General features: G+C 39.9%; 1 protein-coding gene across 4 annotated transcripts in view; it reads left to right on the top strand.

The window, feature by feature from the left end:
- LOC137993502 (centrosome-associated protein 350-like) overlaps positions 1-22368 on the top strand; it is a 65865-nt gene that overhangs the window by 1911 nt on the left and 41586 nt on the right. For 3 of the 4 annotated variants that reach the window (XM_068839409.1, XM_068839408.1, XM_068839407.1), the window contains exons 4-19: positions 341-731; positions 964-1044; positions 1726-1878; positions 2386-2511; positions 3773-4120; positions 5314-5475; positions 6481-6591; positions 12380-12432; positions 12961-13059; positions 15020-15169; positions 15858-15897; positions 16159-16386; positions 17929-18018; positions 18272-18490; positions 19060-19103; positions 21325-21621. In XM_068839409.1, the coding sequence (XP_068695510.1) occupies positions 341-731; positions 964-1044; positions 1726-1878; positions 2386-2511; positions 3773-4120; positions 5314-5475; positions 6481-6591; positions 12380-12432; positions 12961-13059; positions 15020-15169; positions 15858-15897; positions 16159-16386; positions 17929-18018; positions 18272-18490; positions 19060-19103; positions 21325-21621 (2592 nt within the window). The remainder of the gene's footprint in view (positions 1-340; positions 732-963; positions 1045-1725; positions 1879-2385; positions 2512-3772; positions 4121-5313; positions 5476-6480; positions 6592-12379; positions 12433-12960; positions 13060-15019; positions 15170-15857; positions 15898-16158; positions 16387-17928; positions 18019-18271; positions 18491-19059; positions 19104-21324; positions 21622-22368) is intronic. The other variant, XM_068839411.1, reaches the window with a different exon arrangement.

Genomic DNA, 22368 nt, shown 5'->3' with positions numbered 1-22368 from the left:
AGTGTTACACTTTTATTTTCCCTCACTTTTCCTTCCTGGTTTTTCAAAACAACTTTGACTTTCCAATGTAAAAGTACAATGTCATGAGAAAAGATAAATTATTCTTCTTGTATTGGGAATTTCATAGATCTCCACTCTGATGGACAAAACTGTACAAAATTTGCTTTGTTCCTCTCAGCAGAAACATCTGTCCCCTGCATTGCACTTTAGGAGAACCATTAATATAACCATTAATAATGCCTTAGATACATGTACATCTTAGGCAGTCTCATCCTTTCATATCAAGCTGGGTCCATTTGATAGTAACTTTTAACAGTTAATTGTTTACTTGTCTTTTCAGAATAAATACAGATCAACTGATTTGCCAAGCAGACCTCCTGTGCATGTGCATCCCAATCTTCAGTCTCCACCATCGAAGGATGTCATCTCTGGGATAACTAATGGTGGAATCTCGAGAAGCCCTCCATTATCTAAATTTCCCCCTCATCCTTCTGAATCTGGAAGGCAACAGCCAAGTGTCACAACAGCATATTCTTCAATCTACAGTACAAATAATCAACTGGATCGTAGATCACCTGTCAGGAATCTTGGAAGTGTTCTGTCTACTATTCCCTCTTCCACTAGCTTTGTCAATGACTCGCTGGAAGTAGGAGGTGTGCCTAGATTGTCTAGGAATGAGCCTCTTGTGACAACAGCCTTAGGACACAGACCTGCTGTAGCTAATAATTCAGGTACGGTAACCAAGTTGTGTGGCACATCTCTGGAGGGTTGCCAATAAGTATGGTACTTGCTACTGGAAATGAATCACTATCTTGTTGTATTACTTTGTTGTCTTGGTTGGCTACTCCAATACAAAATTGTTATTACGGTAGCTGGTGTTAGCTTTTTATTGTTTATCACTCCTTCCTGTTCATTCACAAATCAGATATAACTATTCAGCATAATTATTATGCTTGGTTATAGATGCACTTGCAAGATTGAAAGAGAGAATAAAACAGCAAAAAGAGCAAGCATCAAGGACAAGTTCAGCTACTTCCTTGCCAAGTGAGAGATATTTCACATCATTCTTACAGTAGATCTATGATGCCAGTTGTGGTCAGCGGCATTGTCAATCAGTGTATGTGCCATGTTTTCCTGCGCTTGTGTGCTGTAGGCCGTAGTGTTGTGGTTGTGTAGCAGAAAAGGCGTGTTTGTGGATTGTTTTTTATAGTGGTTGTTTCCCCTTCACTGTTTTTGTGTCGTGGCGGCGAGCCAGTTACACGAGTGTCACGACAAGACCACTGTGATTGGTTTTGTTAGCAGCAATCGGATCACCGATTGGATGTCAAGCTGGACATCAATTGGGACACTTTTCTAATTTCTACTCAATCTGGGAAGCAGAGTAGAAATCAGAATTTTGGACTGATCAATATGATGTTCCGTTTGGAAACTTCATTGGCTTTCAGAGTCATAAGTGATTGAAATGAAAAGCCAACCTGTTCCACTGTGTTCATTACACTGAAGACAATAATTCTTCTAATTTTGAATAAATTAATATTTATTTTAGCTGGAACTTGCCTTTAAATTTTCGAGCCATGTATAAGTCGAGGGTGATTTTGGGAGCTTATTTTGAGCTCATGTAAGGTCATCTTATACACCCCTGGGTAAATACATGTTTGGTATATTACTGTCAGTATTTAATACCTATTTCCAAGAATTTAATTTCTAACTTGCTTTTTATCACAGGGAATATCTCTTCAAGTATCTCACTTCCCATAGAAGGGTTATCTTCAGATGCTACAGCTGGGGATACTTATACCATTGAGGAAGACATTCCTATGAGAACTGCAATATCAAAAAGAAAAGTGGGTTCTGCTCCAGCTGCACCTGCTTATAAAGGTAATAATAAAAATTTCTTAAACAATAATTACTATTTGAACTTAAAATGTGGCTAAATGAAATTTGGGCAAATTAGTAATAATCGAGGCATTGCTTGCCAGGAGTGTTGGGTGGCTCACATGCTCAACGTTGCAGATTGTTGCGGATCTTTAATCTAGTGTGCTCACTGGTTTCGCTTGTGATTTTTTGGGACCTCCCACCACTCCCACTGGCAGGGGTGGATTGGCAAGTATTCCACTGATTACTGCGTCAGTATGACAGGTGCCAGGTGGTGGACTCTGGTAGGCTACCATCTCCCCCCTTATTCTTTGTGCACAAGCATGTCCAGAATGTCTTTCAGGCACTCTAATCCCAAGCTCATCTTGTTGATAAGTTTAATGTAATTTTATTTGACTAGAGTTGTGTAGTATAACTGTATGTTTTTTCTTTTTATGGATCACATTGTAGTTTTTGCTTTGGTTGATGTACAAATTCTGCTTTTCTGAATCAACACTTGATTCTTGTTAGGTTTTAGTGAAGTGGAATCAAAGACAACTGCTTTGTCTGAAGTCAATAAAAGAATGAAGTCGAGGGGCCCTCCTGCTGTGGACATAACGGCAAATCAAAGACCACAAAAACCACCACAGAAGAAAGGTGTGTTTGGTCTTCACTGAACATACATGTAGTGTCATGAATTCATGCATGTGGACTCTAAGGTGGAACTTTCCTGTTCTATGTTTACCACAGCAAATCACACTTGTGTCCGGGATCACAAGTACATGTTATGAGATGCATACTTACATTGTACATGTACAGGTATTTTAACAAACGCAATTGGGTGCCTGGTTATGTTTTGTCGTTAACAATAAAAGTAACGAAGTAACAATGTATTAAAGACACACATTTGATAAAGGTAATGTTAGTTTAAATTGTGATCTTTAATACAGTGTACAGTGTAGTTAAGGTTTTCAAAGCTGTCTATCTTTGCTTATGGAGCAGTCATGGAGACACTTGGTGGCGTTTTATACTTCTTGTTTTTCTAGCGAGTTTCAATCAAGTGTCGTAAAACCAAAACCAAAACCAAAGTAATTACTTTGGCCAATCAAAAAGGATGGAGACAATCCAGTAAACCAATCAAAACTCAAAGTAATTACAAGTAGCCGACACAAAGCGCGGGAAAATGTGCACGCGCGAGCCACGATTGGTTTTGGTTTCACTTGTGATTGGTTGACAAAGTGGCGTGAGAACTTTGAACCAATCACTGAGTGAAGTAATGCAAAAGCAAAGTAATTCGCTAATTACTTTCGACACTCAACTGAAAACCGCTCTAATAATTATGGCTAATAGGCCATTTTTGAAACATCAAATATTCATCTTGACGGTGATGCAGTGAGGACAAAAACAATAGACACATGTTGGAATGATTGTGAAAAGTATTTGCATATCATCCACTTTCCTTTGTCTTTGTCCTCTGAACCTCTCTTTCAAGCTGAATTTTAATACATGTATATTGAAAAAAGCCTCTTACATTTGCAGTGGTCGGTTGCAGACTGTTTAAAACAGTAAATAAGCTGATCAAAAGTACATTAGCCCATCACAGTGGTGAATATCACCCACATGCCCTTTCTGGACACCACTGTGATTGACAGCAGTGAAATTGTAGCTGTTGATTTTAATTTAAACTTATTAAGAATCTGCAAGTTAATGAAAGGTGCAATTATAACAGAATTGCGTGTGAGCTTGATAATGTTTGTGAGCACAACTTAAAGAATAATAACTTTGATGCTGACCAACTGTCTACAGTGTAGGTGGGCAATGAAGCCTGATTTTGAAGGGTGACTGAAACTTAGCTTTTAGTGGTTAATTTTTTTTTCTCACTAAAATAATTAAGTTTTGTTATTTTTTTTTTGAACAGCAGCTCCAAAATTGCAGCGAATAATAGCTCCTCGCAGACCAACAGATGTCATCACTACTTCTTCATGGCGCACTGGTCAGCAGACGGTAAAAAGGATTTTGGGTCCTGCAAAGAAACAGGGAACATCCTCAGAGAGTAGTCGACCCCAGTCCAGAAGCAGTCAGGATACGGATATCTCGGAATCCAATAGCCTGAACTTCCATTGGAAAGATGAAGATGAGGAACAGAAGGGTGCCATTCATGATGACAAGAAGAGAAACGGAAAGGATACCAGCGTAAAGGATGCAGGTGTAAGAAAGCTTTCTCCAGAACACCAGGAACAAATTAATGGAATGAAGAAGAATTCGGGTTAGTAATTTGTAAATTTGTCATCACTCATGCAGGAGTTTCAACAGAAGCAAGTTGGCTATTGTGTGTTGATTTTCATTTCATTCATAGCTTCAAAGAAAGATTATACCTCTGGCTATGCCACCCAGAGAGACTACTCTGAAAAGCTGCTTTAAAAAGTATTGAAATTTCAGAAATAGGCTTGCTAGTGTTTGAAGGAAGCAGATTCTTCGGATGAAAGAAGAAAACATGGCAGTCACGTGGTACATAATTATGTGGGGCCTGGGCATTTGCTTGCTGAGTTCTACGTGTAGAACCCAGAGTAGAGTTCTTGCCTGTCCATCTTGTATCTTGGTTTTCTTAAGTTTGCTTGCCTCCCCCTCACTTATCCTCTTTTTCATTCACTGCTTGTCAGTGTGATGGGTGCCTGGCATGGGGGGTCATGGCTGGGTGCAAGGTTTGTCAGCCATGGGGAATTGTGTTGGCTGGTTAGCCTCCAGTGGAAGCCCTATATGGCTGGGACCCCCAAGCATCCAACCTCCATGTTTGGATGCAGTGGTCAAATGGGCAGTTGGGATAGTCATAGGTTTTTGTGATTGTCTCAGATTGTAGCTAGAAATACACTGTCAGGTATTAAATTTTCATTCAATAGACAATGATAGAAATTGGCTTAGCTTACCTTTGCGTCTCCTCAGATAAAGTTGCATACAATGTGGACACTGAACAACCAATGTCTGTAAACTATGTTGGCTGTCAAAAAATTCATACACTATCCCCAAAGAGTAGGGCAGAGAGTTCCTGATCTATTTGTCAGATCTCTGCAGGGAAAAGTTAAATGGGAGTCTTAGGCTGAATGTGTGACTCCCATTTAGGCCTGTTCATGTGGAAGAATAAAAGAGTGAGTTTATTTGTGAATGAGATAGGCAACCTGAGTTCTTCCAACAGGCACTAAACTAGTGACCTTGCGATAATTTGTGTAAAATAGTAAAGTACGATCATCCAGGTGAGTGTATTCCTGAAAGGACTGTTTGAGATGACATTGTCGGACTTTTCAATGACCTGAGCAGAAGTCATCTTCAGAGTACAGTGTAGTTGACAGATCTCTGCAGATCAACAATTTATTACTTACAGGGCAATAATTTATTACTTGTTAAGTTGCTGTGCACCAGAGTACTGGTACTCATCTGGATACCACTCCATTTGATTGTTAACAGACAATGATACTGAACCTTCGGGGCAACACTCTTCTGATAAAGTTGTGGAATCCAAGACAAGTGCTGAAAGAGATTTCAGTGATTTAAAGGCAAGCCAAATGCTGTCCACAGCAGCAAGAAATGTCTTATCCGACCTGAAACTGTATTCTGATGATGAATCTGGTAAGTTTTGTGAACTAAAATGAAGTAGCTGTTTCACAGCTTTTATTACTGCTATGATCATTTTATTATCAGGAAAATACATGTAACACCCTTTAAAACATCACATCAGTGTTCATAATTTTCTAGGGCATGTTTTTGTGCAATGTTGTAGCCTGCTGGCACGCAGAACATGTAATTTTGTCCTGTGCATCATGAATTTTGCCATTGTGAATGCCATGTTTTTGTCACAGCATAGGGAGCCTGGGAAAAAGGGGTTTCAATAAATTTTGAAGTAGAATCCTGGGCTAATCAATGTAAAAACGGAGGTCACTCTTGTCTTTTACAAGGGTTTGAGTGAAAATCAAGGCAGAGTACTCGGCGGTGAGAGGCAAATTTTCGACAAACAGACGGTACATATGTATACCGCTGGTGACCAGCTTATAATGAAACTCTTACTATTTAAACATGGTGTTGTTAACAAAGAACCAAGAAGTGCAACACTCATCGCGTGGAAGGATAAACATTGAACTTATACTAGGACATTACATGTATTTCACAGCTGTTTCTTGAAAATGTCCCCTCTCATTTTGACAAATGCTCCCATTTGTTTTAGGCGGTGAGACAATGTCTCACTCCAAAAAAGTTTTAGAATGAACACTTACATTACACTCGGTCATTATCAAGATTGCATGGTACAATTGCACATGTATTAATTTTGTGAAAATTAATGCAGCTTTTTAGATGTGGCCTCTTGTTCACAAAAAAAGTACATCCCTGGTTTTACATTTCATTGTGTTTGCCATTTTAGTACGACTAGAGTTAAGTTGCTTGGGTTTGTTGGATGGATGGCATACTTAACTAAGAAAGCTATGGGAATTTCTACAATATTAGGTTATGTGTAATTGCTGCTTTTATTCTGCTGGCAATGTTGCAATATGTGTAGCATGCCCTTGCAATGTAAATATAGTAGACATGTGTCAGTTTAGCAATAGATCCATCACTTTTCTACATTCTCCTGTTTTACAGACAAAGAAATTAAAAAACCTTTAGCAGATCCCAAACCTCAGCATACCATAGGATTTAGCAGACCACCTGTAGCATCAAAGAGAAAAAGACCACTAAACTCGCAGTCTCAAGGTTTGTTGCATTTTATCATAAATCTCTGTCAAAGGTAATTGTGTAGCCTCCTGACTGCATTAAACTCTAGAACGCATGTTGAATTAGACTGTTTAATTCCAGCATTGTTGTTCAACAACTCTCCAATCTTTCAACATAAACTATTAACCATTTACAAAGGAAAACTAAAGCTAATTTACAATGTTCTAAGACCAAAGCACCAAAAAAAAAAAAAAGAAGGCAAACAAAGAAACAATAATATTGCAATCTAGGACATAATTAGTTGGGAAACTTGAGCCGAACTTCAATTTTAACTCACAAATAATGCCTGTTCCCTGTCTCCCCTCAATGTTACCCTAGAATTATTTTTTTCTTGCCTGAGCAACCAAGTATTCAATAATCATACCATTTAGACTTTTGTCAACATTGAGGGATGAAAGAGCGAACACTGTCCCAACAATTGTCTTAGATTGTGGGTTCTAGAAGGTTAGGGAACCTAATTAAACCACAGTATAACTCAAACTGAAACAGTACTCAAAAACCAGTACCTTCCCTAAAGGAAAGAGAAAAAACATTTACATGCAACTACAAGGACAATTTATAGAAATCTAATGAAAAGATGTGTGATGAAAATCGTACAAAATTGGACACTAGAAAACAGGACTCGCTCGTCCAATAATAATATTATTGCAAAGATGACACTACTTGATGGCACTGAAGTCGCACAACCAAGACTACAACAGAACTACATGTATTGCAAGCACTTAACAAATGAAACACTAATGAGGCAAAACTATACAATACTAATACTAAAAGCGTTTGTACAGAAATGGTTTTTATTTTAGTGTTCATGTACTGTGCTCGTTTGTGCCTGCAGTAATTAGAACTATAAATAAACAACATCGTCGCTCTTTGGAGGTTGGGTGCCCGAAACATCCTGGAGCTTCCACTATTGGCAGCCAGCTCCAAGATGGAGACTGCACCGATGGCTGGCAAAACCTGACAACCCAGCCATGAGCCCCCACGCCCCCGAGAAGAATGGGCACCCGTCACACTGATACACAGTGGAAAGCAGAAAAAAAAAAAAAAAAAAAAAAAAAAAAAAAACAAAAAAACAAAAAAGAAAACCGCTAAACGCTCCACACAATGCTCCTACTTCCCGCCACACTGATAAATAAGCGATACAGCCCAAAGCACGAGGTATTCCACGCATGCGCCAGTATACTACAACCACTGACCAATACGCTGCAGTCGCTCCTAGTTGTTTACTTTGTTAAACTTCGTTTAACCTCATTAAACAACATCGTCGCTCTTTGGAGGTTGGGTGCCCGAAACATCCTGGAGCTTCCACTATTGGCAGCCAGCTCCAAGATGGAGACTGCACCGATGGCTGGCAAAACCTGACAACCCAGCCATGAGCCCCCACGCCCAGCGGGAGGACCTCCGAGCCTAGATGGCTCAGAGAGAGGGGCTCATGGCCCCTAAGCAAGAGCCCCGACTCGCCCAATCCGACGGCACCCAACAACCAAAGAACTGCTCATGACCACGCTAACAGCCTAGACCACTGCAATGTGCTAACCGTAAACTGCCAGGACAACCCAGAAACTACAACCAGACCCAAGGGATCCATGCACATGTGGACAACAGCAGACCGCAGAAGGCACAGGTTAACCAATGCTAGCTGAAAGGCATGCACAGGTGCAGCTACATGAACGAACACAGTGAAATGCAAGGGAATGCAGACTCCCGACCGACGCCTCATAAAACACTGCTGGCATGAAGGAACACTTATATAGGCATATGGCATGTGTGCATCACAATTCGTACAACGCTACAACGCACACGAGGGATCCTCATGCAGGTAGATCCCAAAAGACTGCCGACTGCACAGGTAACCAACATAAGCTCAAGGCATGCACTGGCGCAGATGCACGACAGAACACAGCAAAAAGCATGGGAAGGCAGACCTGCACTGATGCACAGGTGCCATTGCCTCGCAAGACACTGCTAGCAAGGAAGGAAAGTAGACATGCATATGAACTGGTGCGTGTACATAACAAGTCTGCAGACCCTACGGGAGACAAACAAGCTACACGAAAAAGGGAATCCACACCCATGTGGACATCGAAAGACCACCAACTGCCCAGGCCTATGAATGCGGGCTGTAAGCATGCACTGGCTCAGCGGTACGAACGAACACGGCAGAATGCAAGGGAACCCAGACCCCTGATGAATGCACCAGCGCACGTGTGCACAAAACACTGCGGACATAAGGAATGCTGACATCAGTGGATACACTGGCACGTGTGCATAAAAATTGCACAGACTCTACGGGAAACACAAATGTACAACCAACACGGGGGATCCACGTGCAGGTGGACAACAGAAGACCCCAGACTGCACAGGTCTACCAAAGTGAGCTAAAAGCACGCACAGGCACCGGTGCACAAACAAACATAGAAGAAAATACAAAGACCCCGGACTGAGGCACTGGCTCAAGGGCCTAGCGAAACCCTGCTGGCCGGAAGGAAAGGAGACATAAAACGTATGGTCTGGCGTGTGTGAAGAAAGTTCTGCGGACCCTCCAGGGAACACAAACACCACAACATACATGAGGGATCCACGTACAGGTGGACAACAGAAGACCCCCCCCCCCAACCGCACAGGTCTACCAATGTGAGCAGACAGCATGCACAGGTGCAGGGCACAAACAAACACAGGAAAATGCACAGAAAAGCAGACCCCTGACTAATGCACTAGCACAAGCGCCTAGCAGAAACCCTGCTGGCATGGAGGAAAGTAGACACGGGCGTGTGCACCCTCCAGGGAACAGACACTACAACAAACAGGAAGCACCCATGCACCTGGGGATAACAGAAGACCGCCGACAGCACTGGCACAGCTACAGGAATGAACATAGCAAAATGCAAGGGAAAGCAGACCCCTGACAGATGCACTGGCACCAGTGCTTCATGAAACACCACTAGCCTGAAGGAATGCCGACGTGGCGTACGCATAGACGTGTGCATAACAAGTCCCTTAAGACCCTCAAGGGAACACAAGCGCTCTTGTGGTTAACCCCGTTTAACAACAGTTGACGCAAGTGGAGATCAGGTGCCCAGAACTAACGTGCCGTAGGTCAGCAACCCAACCCCTAACAACTGGCATGTAAAATGAGCTGACAAGACTGCAACCCTGCAAGACTACACCAAACCCCAACTCCCAAGCTACATATATATATGTATATATATGTATATATATATAAATATAAAGAGGGGGGGAGGGAGGGGGAATGCAATCCCAAACAACCAGCTAACCACAGAGTGACATACCACCGTGGCGCCTGCGAGAAGTGTAGACCACTGACCGTTAAAAAAGACTGCCTAGCAACTGGAGCTCCTGACTGCTCACCCTGCAGATAGGGGTGTAATGGGGCAGAAGTGGACTGGGGAAACAACACACACTAGACAAGAATGCTAAGAATACAGCGCAACGCTAACAACGCTGAGAATACAACGCAATGCAACGCTAAGACGCCATGCAATGATAACAACGGTAAGAATACAACGCTATGCAATGCAACGCGAAACAACGCTGAGACTACAAAGCGACGCAACGCGAAGACCCAATGCTACCCTAAACAACGTAAGAATACCACGCCACGCAATAACAACAACCAACTTTATTATACGAGGGTGAGCACCTAACAGCTAAGGCTGATAAACTTGTGGGGCTCCCACAATCACAAAAAAAAAAAAAAAACAAGGCAATACAAAAAAAAAAGGGAGTATAACACCCCGCAATACAAAAAAAAAGGAATACAACACCCCGCAATACAAAAAAAAAAAGGAATACAACACCACGCAAAAACAGCAACCAACGCCACCTCACGAGGGTGAGCACCTAACAGCTAAGACTGATAAACTTGTGGGGCTCCCACAATCACAAAAAAAAACAAGGCAATACAAAAAGAAAAAGGGAGTATAACACCCCGCAATACAAAAAAAAAAGGAATACAACACCACGCAATAACAACAACCAACGCCACCTCACGAGGGTGAGCACCTAACAGCTAAGACTGATAAACTTGTGGGGCTCCCACAATCACAAAAAAAAACAAGGCAATACAAAAAAAAAGGGAGTATAACACCCCGCAATACAAAAAAAAAAGGAATACAACACCACGCAATAACAACAACCAACACCACCTCACGAGGGTGAGCACCTAACAGCTAAGGCTGATAACCTAGTGGCCCTCCTACAATTAAATATAAATATATCTAAAACAGTCAAAAAGGTATAATGTAATAATATGCAAATAAGTATAGAAAAATTATATCTCTTGGATGGGAATTCCAAAATCTAGTAGTTGTTACTGAAAAAGAACGCCCTCCCTCTGTTTCCCTCGTAAAACATGGACAAACTAAATTAAATCCCCAAGTCTGCTTTTCCTACTATGTACATCGGTATTTCTTGTAATAAACTATTCATATAAGAAGGGCTATCCCCACGCTAAACCACGCTGAGAATACAACGCAATGCTAAGAATACAACGCCACGCAATGCAACGCTAAACAACACTGAAAATACCAACGCAATGCAACTCCAAGGTGGAACGCAACGCAAAACATCAATGCACAGAACTACAATGCTTTCTCCTCGTAAACTAAGTAATTATATTAAACTACATAAATTACATAAAACTGTACAAAACAAGTCCACGCAACATGCTAGCAAATGAACAGAGAAAAATACACGCTAACGCCACGCCGATACATAAATAAAGCAAACTCCAAGGCACGTCACTTCATATACCAACGGCCTAAGCCTCTAGATAATAGTAATAGTAGTATCAATAATATTACCAGACAAGTGTACGTTGTACGTGAGGCCCAGCTAAATAACAGATGCTTATAGTAGAGTACATGGCCCAAAGCAAAACTAGAAACAAACTACAACCAAGCATCAGAGAGCCTATGACGCGGCCATAACGCTAAAAGCCTGACAGAATACGAGTGAGACGCTAAAATTGACGCTATGCCACCTAACAACAGAGATAGTTAGCTCTGAAGTCCAAATGCATGAAATGCCCTGTCCCATATGAAACTGTGCAAAGGATACGCTGTCCAAGGTCGGTCGAAGACAAGCGTCCCGCCAGGTGATTCTTGTACGGGGACCGGAGATGGCCAAAGGTCACGCCATGATGTACGACCGCAGCGCCCAAGCAAATTCCGCGTGGTCGTGAAGGGCTTTATGCAATAAGAAGCGGGGCCCTGCATAAGATCTCGATGGTAGAAAACGCTTACTGAAGCTGCGTGAACTGACGTTGCCCAAAAATAAAGCTACAAGAATCCAACATGGCGGCTATCCCAACTCGATCGCAAGTTCGCCCGAAGTTGCGTTTCCCCCAAAACAAACCCGTAACTGGACCCAAAAAGAATCCTGACTGAAAGGAAAGCAGTTTTGAACACATCTACGGAATGAAGACTGTACATAGGAAACAAAAAGAAAACCGCTAAACGCTCCACACAATGCTCCTACTTCCCGCCACACTGATAAATAAGCGATACAGCCCAAAGCACGAGGTATTCCACGCATGCGCCAGTATACTACAACCACTGACCAATACGCTGCAGTCGCTCCTAGTTGTTTACTTTGTTAAACTTCGTTTAACCTCATTTAAAAGAGAGTGACTTTTATGTAAAATATACAAGTTTGAAAGTTATTGGTCTGCAAGGGCTTGTAGGGATTGTGAGGGTTTTCAAGTTGGGAACTGACTGATGTTTGTTTGATATTATACCTTCAACAGCACCAGCTTATCCAATGCAAAAAATGAGGCATTATGATTCAGAGGAAGTCAAGGTAGATGGTAATTTTGCTGTTGTGTTAGCGACTTTGTAAACGATTCCATGGACAAACGTAGTCTGTATGATCTAAGTGTTTCAAGGAGTAGTGGAGTGTAAAAAAAATGTCAGCTTAACCAAGACTCACACCAATCACTCAGTGAATGCACTGCAATCACTATAACCCATCCACTCCTTTGGCGAATAAAATCATCTTGTGTTAGATAGAGTATAACTGGTTGATAATTATTACAGTGTAAGAATTATTTTGTTTGATAACCTTGAAGATGGCAAATTTGTGATGAATGTTGAAACAACTATTTTATTAGCATTTGGTTTTTTGTCAGTTTACCAAATGTTAAGTTGAAATTTGATACACAGTGTATGCACATACATGTAGTTGTGTACTAAAAGCAAAGCATGACTGAGAACAAAGACAGAGTGGTCAGTTACAGGGGATACAGTGTATACTGTAGCTGGTCAATTCTGTATACATTCACTATCGGCAGTTTTTGAAGTTGCTTCCTTTTTGACTTTGGTTAAACAGAAATACATCAAGAAACAACAGACAGAGAGAAACAAAAAGCTCAAAGAAGACAGACTGTTGAAAGAAAGAGCTGTGAAAGAAAAGCAGAAGAAGCTTGAGGTACGCTTTGTTGTTAATTTATTTTTTCTCATTGTTATTACAATGTTTTATTCATGTATTTTGCAAAATTGGAAGTGGCTTATATGCCTATTATTCACCTGGTATCAAAGGGATAACTTCTGTAATGTGCAGTGAAGGAAAGCTGCATGTATCATCATTATATTGTTTGCCGAGCAAGTGAGCAGATAATATTACAGTACCACTCAAAAGTAAGTTACCAGTCTCGTCGCGTTTCTCGCGAGACGAGAGTCTCGTCTCTAGAGATGAGACACTTGTCTCTAGAGACGAGACTCTCTTCTTGCGAGAACCACTGAAGCGGCAAGATTGGCATTTGCTGTGAAAGCGCTTATTAATTTTTTCGTTCATGAATTAAACAAACGTGTATGAACACATCTCCTAATGTCGCGGCTACACAATTTTTTGCTCGCACCAGTGATGAGATTTTTTTCAAATTTTGTCGTGTTGCCAGTGCGCGATGAAAGACCCAAGTGAAGCCACCCTTGAACAGGTGACGCGACAGCTGAAAAAATCACAGGAAAAAAACACTCGTCATCCAACGTGAAGGAAGTTGCTCATGTTTTAAAATGTAAGCTGTTGCGCAGCTGAAATGTGCATCAGTTTTGTCACCGCGTTCTCTTCACTTGCCACCTGATAAACTCGCTTGAATTTGAAAGACCAATTTTTCTGGCAGTTCGATGGATTTAAACTTTCAGTACTGCTGCAGGAAATTGATCAATTAACAGTGTTTACATGTGGCAGTGCAAGTTTATCGAAACATTTCTTCTTGAAATCAACTTTGTATGTAGATTTCACGGGCAAATTCAAGGCCTAAATGTTGACACACAAAGGCAATAATACACCAACACCAACCGCATGCTGCCGCGCAAGTTTATGGAAACATTTCTCCTCGACATCAACTCCAAATGGAAGTACAGTGTATGTAGATTTCACGGGCCGATTTGAGGGTTAAATGTGCACACGCAAAGATGATAACAAACCACCGCCAACCGCATGCTGCCGCGCAAGTTTATCGAAACATTTCTTCTCTTAATCAACTTCGAATCAAAGTACAGGAACAGTGTATGTAGATTTCATGGGCAGATGTCTACACGCAAAGACAATAATACACCACCGCCAACAGCATTTTGACCCAAAGCTTTAGTGTCAAGTGTTACGTTTGGTTGCACGAGTGTCTTCGTAAACCGGTTAATCTTTGGAAAGTTCTCGTTTATGCAGGCACTTTATCCAGACACTTTCGAACGGTCTCGTCTCTAGAGACGAGATTCTCGCCTCGGCAGAGGGTGGTAACTTACTTTTGAGCGGTACTGTACACTTTATTAAAAACTGAACTATGGATATCAGATTTCCAACATTTCCATTATTGGCTCGCCGGATACAGGCTATCAGTTCATATACCTGCTGTGCCTAATATGGTCAAGGAATGCGTCAGCAATAAAGCAAGCTGAGCTCTGAAAAAAAAAAGTCTGACAAGAGCCGTTTTGGACCAGAATTGGCCAAGGCAGAAATCGATGCTTTAGTTGATGTTGATCCTAGAGTTTTTAATAAAAACAAGTATTCTACTTGGGCTTGCTGGATATAAAATGATTCTAACAATTGCTTATCGTTGGTTATCTTTCGCTTCATGTCCAGCGTGCCCTCATAGAATAAAAGTGTGTGATATTAAATGGGGCTGTGATATGCAACAATTATTTGGGCTCTCTACTGCAAAAATAGTGATGTCCTTGTTTCATCTAATGTAAACACAGTCAGGCAAACAGAGAACATGAGTCGGGAACTTGCATTGTTGTGTCCTGACTCGAGGGACCACTGGTGTTCCATTGGCTATTTGTCTGTTGTCTCAGATGAAACGCTACCGTGCATCTACTTTCTTGCTTAGGTGTATCCTGTGGCAAGATATTTTGAGAAAGGATAATGACATGCTTGTTTTTGATGTCTGTAGGATTTGTATAACAGACAGAAAAAGAACCTTCAAAGCAACCTCCATCGAAAGGAGAAGAAATCTTTTGGAGAGACCTACTCTAAAGGTCGGAGTGAATTCAAGTCAATTATTTACCCATACAATCATCCTTTTCCTCAAGATGAAGTAGAGGTATTTTTAGCTTTCTTGGTCAATCATGCATTTTTGTTATCTTGCTTTCAAAGTAAAAAATGGACAAAACCTACTGTTCTGTAGACAACTGTAAAATATCTTGAATGTTTATTGTATTTTTGAAGCCATTTCCTGTATTTCAAGTCCACTCAATCTGTTGACTTCGTGAGCAATCTCCTTGGACAATCTCCTTTAGTAATCTCCTTTAGCAATCTTTAGCATGGTTGTGAACCAACACAAACTCAGCCAAAACTCCCTCCTTTTTTCAGGGAAAGGGGGGCAACCATACATTTAATAGTGATTTTTTTAGTGATTATACATAATTTTTTATAAGTGCTATGATAAGGCAACATACAGTATTATTATTATTATTATTATTATTATTATTATTCCTCTCCACGTTGGTGGAGGGTAAGTACTCACCATTAATCCATCCTTGTTCCCCACAGCCCTACTAGAGGTATTCCTAGAGTACTATAGGTACTGATTCAGCTTTACAGGAAGTGACCTTTGTACCCAGCACTTACAGTACATGTACCTTAGTTAGTTTACAACATAATATGGGTCTTTGATTGTTTGGCTATCTCATCACTGACAAATGAATTTAGGATTTTTGTTACAGAATTCTGTATTTGAGTACCGAGTGTTAAGATTTTCTTCTTTCACGTTCTTTAAATTGTCTTTGCAGCAGTATAGTGATGACACTGGTGTGAGTGAATCAGACAAAGGTAAAAGCAATCCTGCATTTCTCCTACGAAGTAATAATAAATAGTATTATTGAAATGCAGGTAATATAAAAGCAACTTTGACCTTGGATGTGAAAAGTCGTTTGTTTTATGTACATGTAAGCCCAATACAAGCTTTCATACAAAATCAGGTGGATTTCGTGAATGTGACTTAAAGATGGAAAAGACCCCATACATAGTTTGGATTCAGGATATCTTTAATAGTTGCCATCACAACAATTGATGTAAAATTTATCTTTCCAGAGAATCTTGACATTGCTTCCTTCAGAGGGCTTCCATCTTATGCTACTGCCAATGGTCATGACCCAATGGACAATGTTTCTAGTTCCGCTTCTTTGTCCAGTGGTGATTGCTCCATGTCTCCAGTCAAGGAGAGTGATGACCGAGGACAGGTTCCTTTTGTCACCAGTGTGTCTGTTGGTACTAAACCACCTGATTCTGGACCATCTGCATATGACGGCTTTCGTGAAGGTACCTATGACATTTGTGAATTTGGTAGTTTGCATTTTGCGTTATGTCATTCCTTTTGACATACATGTAAGTTATCATTAGGTGATGCAGGGTTGTACATGGATGTCATATTTAATTTATTTTAGTTTTTGAGTTTTTTGTCATCTTGTTTGGGCAGGATCAAAATAAATTGGTCATAGGTCACTTTCATAAAATTTAATGGCAAGCTCTTTTGTATTTATGTTAGTAAGACCTACTGCCCTCATTTTGAAACAAATATTTTTTTGAAATTTGCTCATCATAGCGAAGCTAGAAAGGCTTATTAGCATTAAAACAGAAGCATTTTTTATTATTTTGGATGTTATTATGTTAAGCAAAATAACTGGTCCAGTGGGTATTGTGAAAAATTAGGCAATGAGAACCATACCATAGAGGTCCAAAATGAAAAAAAGAGACAACATGTAAAGAAGAAAAAGAAGTTAGTTAAACATGGTGGCAAGAGCAGTCTTTTGAAAGAGAGAGACCATGCACAAGGCATAATCACCTTGCAAAAAGGTTCCATATGTTATGCGGACATTAGAGACCTTTCAGGGTTAAATTGTGACATCATTCTTACCTTTTATTGTACTATTAATTACCTTTGTGGAATTTGATATTCTGGGTGAGTGAATTCTTCAGAAGGAGTGTTGCAGTGTTTCAGTGTGTAAATGCTGCTTCTTATATGTGCAAAACATGAGTAAGTCTGAAAGCCCGAAATTCCTGTGCGGCATATTAATTCAGCCGTGTACACACGCATTGCACTCTTGAACTAGTGAGTCTTTGATGTCATTATCTCCTTGATCCATCTCTCTCAAGATTTTAAAGTTCGTAGTGGCAGACCAATAGGAAAACCCCAGTTAAAATAAGCAAGTGTCTTTTTCAAATGAAGACTTAAAAACTTAGGTCACTTAGTGTTTAGTTAACATACATGTAGTTTTGAAATCCAAAAGAAAAAACACAAGTGATGTGCATGAAGATATAGCTCAGGCCTCAGTTGTTCAAGCAATGGATAGCGCTATCCGCCGAATAAATCACTATCCAATTGTGCTATCCAGTGGATAGTGTCATCCACCTTTTAAACAACTGGTGCCAGATATTTAGTTCAGTGTGTGGAATCAGTAACAAATAACCATCGTTTTTAGGCCTACACTCACCCAAAGTTAAGTATCAAATTTCGTTAAGGTTTTGTCATTTTTGCATTCCAAACCATTTTCAGTTGAACCATAAATGTTTCAGTTGTGATTAACTGAAATTTACTATGAATTCAGTTACTGGGATCTGTGAACAAACTAAAGTTTATTTATTGTAAATTTTTTTTAAGGATATTCAAACTCCTGCTAAACAATCATCCACCTTGCTCTTTCTTAAACTCTATGTTTTCATCTTGAGAACAAGCTACAGTTGTGACGCACTATGTCTAGTTGGTTTTGATAGACCTTATTATTATTATTATTATTATTATTATTATTATTATTGTGAAAATGCCTTAATGTTTATTTTAATTTCTTGCATTGTTGTTACCAGGAAATGATTTTACAAGAACCAGACGTGAATTGGATTCTCGCTCATTCAGTCCACCTCATCCTTCCACAGGTGTGGCTATCTCAGAACAATGCAAGTGCCATGTGTTTTATCTTTGTACTTATTTTAATTTTTTAAAGGTTCCTGGTTAGACTCAGCATATCTGAAGGACTGCATGTTTAGTAACGTTGGGACTGAGTTTTCTTAATTTGTCAAATTGTGATTTGTTCTAACAATGAACTGTACTGCAATAAACAGACTTAGGTCACCAGCCACAAACGAGGGCCATCGGATGAAAACTGGGAGGGATTGCATTTTAACCGTAGTGTATCTTTTGTGTCTCCAGACACTGGTGAATTAAAGCCTTCGAGTAGCCCACCAAGAGAAAACAGAATTGCTGCCATTAGAATGACCGCAGCACAGCTAAGGCACCGTTTGGAAACAGAGGCCTGGAGGCTAGGGTTAAACTTGCAGGCTACAGGGTCAAGTCAAACAGATGACATGCTGCCATCTGCATCTGCAGCATCAACAACAGATTACACTGTGTTTAAGGGTGCACTTCCAGGTATCTAATGGTATCACTTCCACTGGGACGTTATGAGCAAAAAACTTTTGCCTTGTATCAACTCTTAAGTGTATGGACTGGCAATATGGCTTATTTATGGTGTCTTCTGTATGCACACCTAGATTGGTCAATTCAGTGGGTCATATTTAATTCAGTACCAAGTTGGTTTTCTCGGGCAGTCCTGAAAATTACAGCTTCTTTTTGTAACGTTCAGTTTATGGCACAAGGGCAGAAATTATAGTATCATAGAAGTGGAAAAGTCGGGTTTGTTGCTTACAGTACAGCCCTCCCCCACTCCCGAACCGGGTTGGTAAGAGCTATGTCAGACTACATACATGCATATGTACTGACTATTCCAAACTACTGTACGTCCGGCACCTGTCCAGAACCCACAGTTCGCACACAGGGGCAGGGTTAGGGTTAAAGTTGTGGTTAGAACTTTTTCCATCTTTGAGCAAGAGGCAGAGATTTTTTCTGAAGTCATTCAGTGACTGGAATAACTTTTCTGATAAAGGCTGTGTCTATTTGAGGAGTTGAAATACAGTTTTTTTTTCGTCTGTTTGTTTTAGGTGTTGACAGTCTGCGTGAACAGGCAGAATTAAACAAAGAACTGGTAAATACTGTATTTAGCAATTTAAATTTGTCTTTTATTGATGCATTTTTTCATTTACGTGTAATTTTTGAAGTAGACTTCAAGGAGAGTGAGGAGTTTGAAAAGACTGTGTGGTGATTTATATGTCTACAGTTAACTGTGCACCAAAAAGGGTTGTAACAATCTCTATGGAGGCTGATTTGCCAGCGGAGACAAAAGCAGGTTGTAATTTTGCCTGTAGCAACACTAGAAGAACAGAGCTTATATTGATACCAACATGAAAGGTTAACATCTTTTGCTAACCTTATAACATAGAGGGCAAAATTACTAAATGCTAAAAAAGAGGGCATTTTTCATTAATTTTGGTCACCAGGCAAAATCACTTTCATTATTTTCATGCAGTAAATGATTTAAGCAGGGCTGGTTTCATTGCTTTGGGGTTGTTGTACAAAAACAACTTTTCATTCAGCTGATTTGTGCATTTTACAGTTCATGGACGCCAACTAAACACTGACATGGCTTCCTATGATGCTTAAAAAATTTCGCCCTTCATTGCCAATAAGTCAGCCGAGCGAAGAAGTGAGGCTGAGGAGGCGGCAACCTTAATAGAGCCTAAGCACTAGAGTGTTGAGTGTGCAGAAAAAATTGGTAAAATGTTCATATTAGGCCCATAAGACGTCCCATCCATAACAACTTTTTAGCTTTATATATATGGTACAAAGTGTCCCTTTACAACATCCATCTACCATGTTTACCTAGTACGTAAAGTAATGTAAGGTATAAAGGCTGCTTATCATGTGACTTCAAGAACCAATGAAAGCGTGTGTTTTGATGTTAGATGTCATTAGACAGACATCGTTCACATGGATATTTATGATCCTGTCTTTGGAAGCGGGTGAAAACTCATTTTTTCCATTTCTCTGACCATTGTGTTGTGTACACTTACTAAATGAGTGTTCCTTAATTAATACCGTAATTATTTGGTTATAAGGCGCACTCAGTTATAAGACGCACCCCAAACTTAGTAATTTAATCAAGCTAAGTTCTCAAACTGAAAATTACGTGAAAATACTCGGTTATAAGACGCACCAAAAAATTGAGAGTTACCAAAAGAATGTGATGAATCTGAGAACAGTTATCCTTACATGACTGGCATGCAAACTCTTTTTGTTAATGTAACCAAAAGTGAAAAAGTCATGCATGTTAATGATATACGTAAAAACACAAGCTAAACGTTCACACCTGAAATGATAAACATAAAACGCACACACGTTTATTTGAACCTTCCGACTTAATAAATGGTCAGAGTTCAGACTCAAATTGGATCTTAAGATTTTGTTGCGCGAAAATACTTGGCTATAGGACGCACCCCAATTTTAGCACTAACTTGCCATCCAAAGACAGATTTTTCTTGAATAAACCATGCACCTTATAACCGAATAACTACGGTATTTATTTTCGGACCAGCGTGTTCTATATTGAGTAACAAGCTCAACACTGAACTTGCGTACATGTTCTTATCGGCCACTGTTGTCAATTTCGGCCCATGTGAGCATTGTGACCATTGAGTTGTGAACAATTTAATGCAATTTTCAAAGGAAATAATATTGTCTGTAAAGTACACAATTAAACGATCAATTTGACATATAATTCATGGCTGTATCTAGCAAAATAAAAATTCTACAAGTGTGATGTTTCACACTGAAAACGCTCTGGCAATTTTGTGCATGGCATTGATTTTATACAACTTAATTATTGTATATTCCTGTTGAAATCACGGGCATTACAAAAAAATATCAGCAGTACTTTCAATATGATTGCAAAACATGTTGACATTTACATTGTTGTTTGAGATACAAAGTGTGCAAGGGTTTCTCTTACATTTCTATTGCTATTGTGTTATTGGTAACTTAGATGAGTTGAGTTGCAGTTACTCTACAGCTTTTGCTATACAGCTACTATTGGGTTCCAAAAATGGCACTCTGATACAAATCTGCAAACTGTGTATTATATTGACACTTATATTATCACTTAGCGATATCTACATTGACTACTAGTAAATTTATAAACAAGTAATCAAAAGTTTCCTCGTAAAATTAAGGATAAATATCACTTGTATTTTCAGAAGTTCCAGAAATTGCCCTTGTCGCACTGCAGCTTCTGAAAATACTTGTGATATTGATCCTCAAAATTACTCTGCCCTATGAGATTACCTATACTAACTCCACTTATTTTTAATCAGGATTCCATGACTAGTGCTGCAACCACCATCCAGGCTGCCTACAGGGGTTACAGTGTTCGTCAGGGTTTAAACTGGAAGTTACCATCAGGACGCACCCTGAGGTCCACTGTCCGGGAGGGACTGCAACAAAGGGCTGGTTTTCCAGGGGCTGTGACGTCAGAGTCATCTCGTTACTCCACGGCATGGGACACTGTGGTCCCACATGATGATATGAGTAGTATATCTGATGTGAATACCTCGTACAGCTCTGCCAGATCTAATATAAGATCGCAGACAATCAGCTCAAGATCTGTAAAGGTAAAAATGCATCAGAATTTTCTGGCCATTTAAAAGAGCTGGTTTTATTTTTGAATCGGTCAGTTTTGGTTCAGTCTGACCTCAATATTGACCACTTTCATAAATGGTGACCACTTTTTTACATTCTTTTGTATTGATGTTAATTAGACCTACTGCACTCATTTTGAAACAAAAATTCTTTTAAAATTTACTCATCGTAGCGAGGCTAAAAAGGCGTATTAGCATTGAAACAGAATATTATTTTATTTGGCCGCCATTATGAAAGAGGTTTATTTGGTACCACCTTTGATCCTCTCTCACCGGACTGAATGAAATGGCTCTATATGTGGGCTAGCATGAAGTACATATCCCTGAAAGCCCCTTTTGACATTCCCACTTCCTCATGCTAATATTCAACTCACATTGATTTCCCTGATTGACCCGAAACTTATGCGCATGCGCGGTAGCCTGGGTCGGGTTTGTGCAGCTGAAGTAAAAGAAGAATTTTTTTTTGTTTAATAGTCCTTATTCATGGCAGCTGCCATGTTGGTTTTCAAATTGTCATGCAAATTAGCCATGTGTTAAGGTGGGGGCAAACATTGGAAAAAAGGCAAATTGCGGAAAATCAGCTAGTTGAAATATTGAAACAACATTGCTAAAAGTCCATTTTAGTATTTAGAATTTAGTGACTTTTATAATAATTTGATATCTTTGGATTGCCTTTCTACTTCGTTAGCTGCTCATTTTTCACTAAAAAACGTCGAAGTA

This window comes from Montipora foliosa, chromosome 2 (genome assembly GCF_036669935.1).
Source record: "Montipora foliosa isolate CH-2021 chromosome 2, ASM3666993v2, whole genome shotgun sequence".
In the NCBI taxonomy this organism is placed as follows: Eukaryota; Metazoa; Cnidaria; class Anthozoa; order Scleractinia; family Acroporidae; genus Montipora; species Montipora foliosa.
The sequence above is the reverse complement of the archived record's forward strand: the minus strand, read 5'-3'. Positions and strand labels throughout refer to the sequence as shown.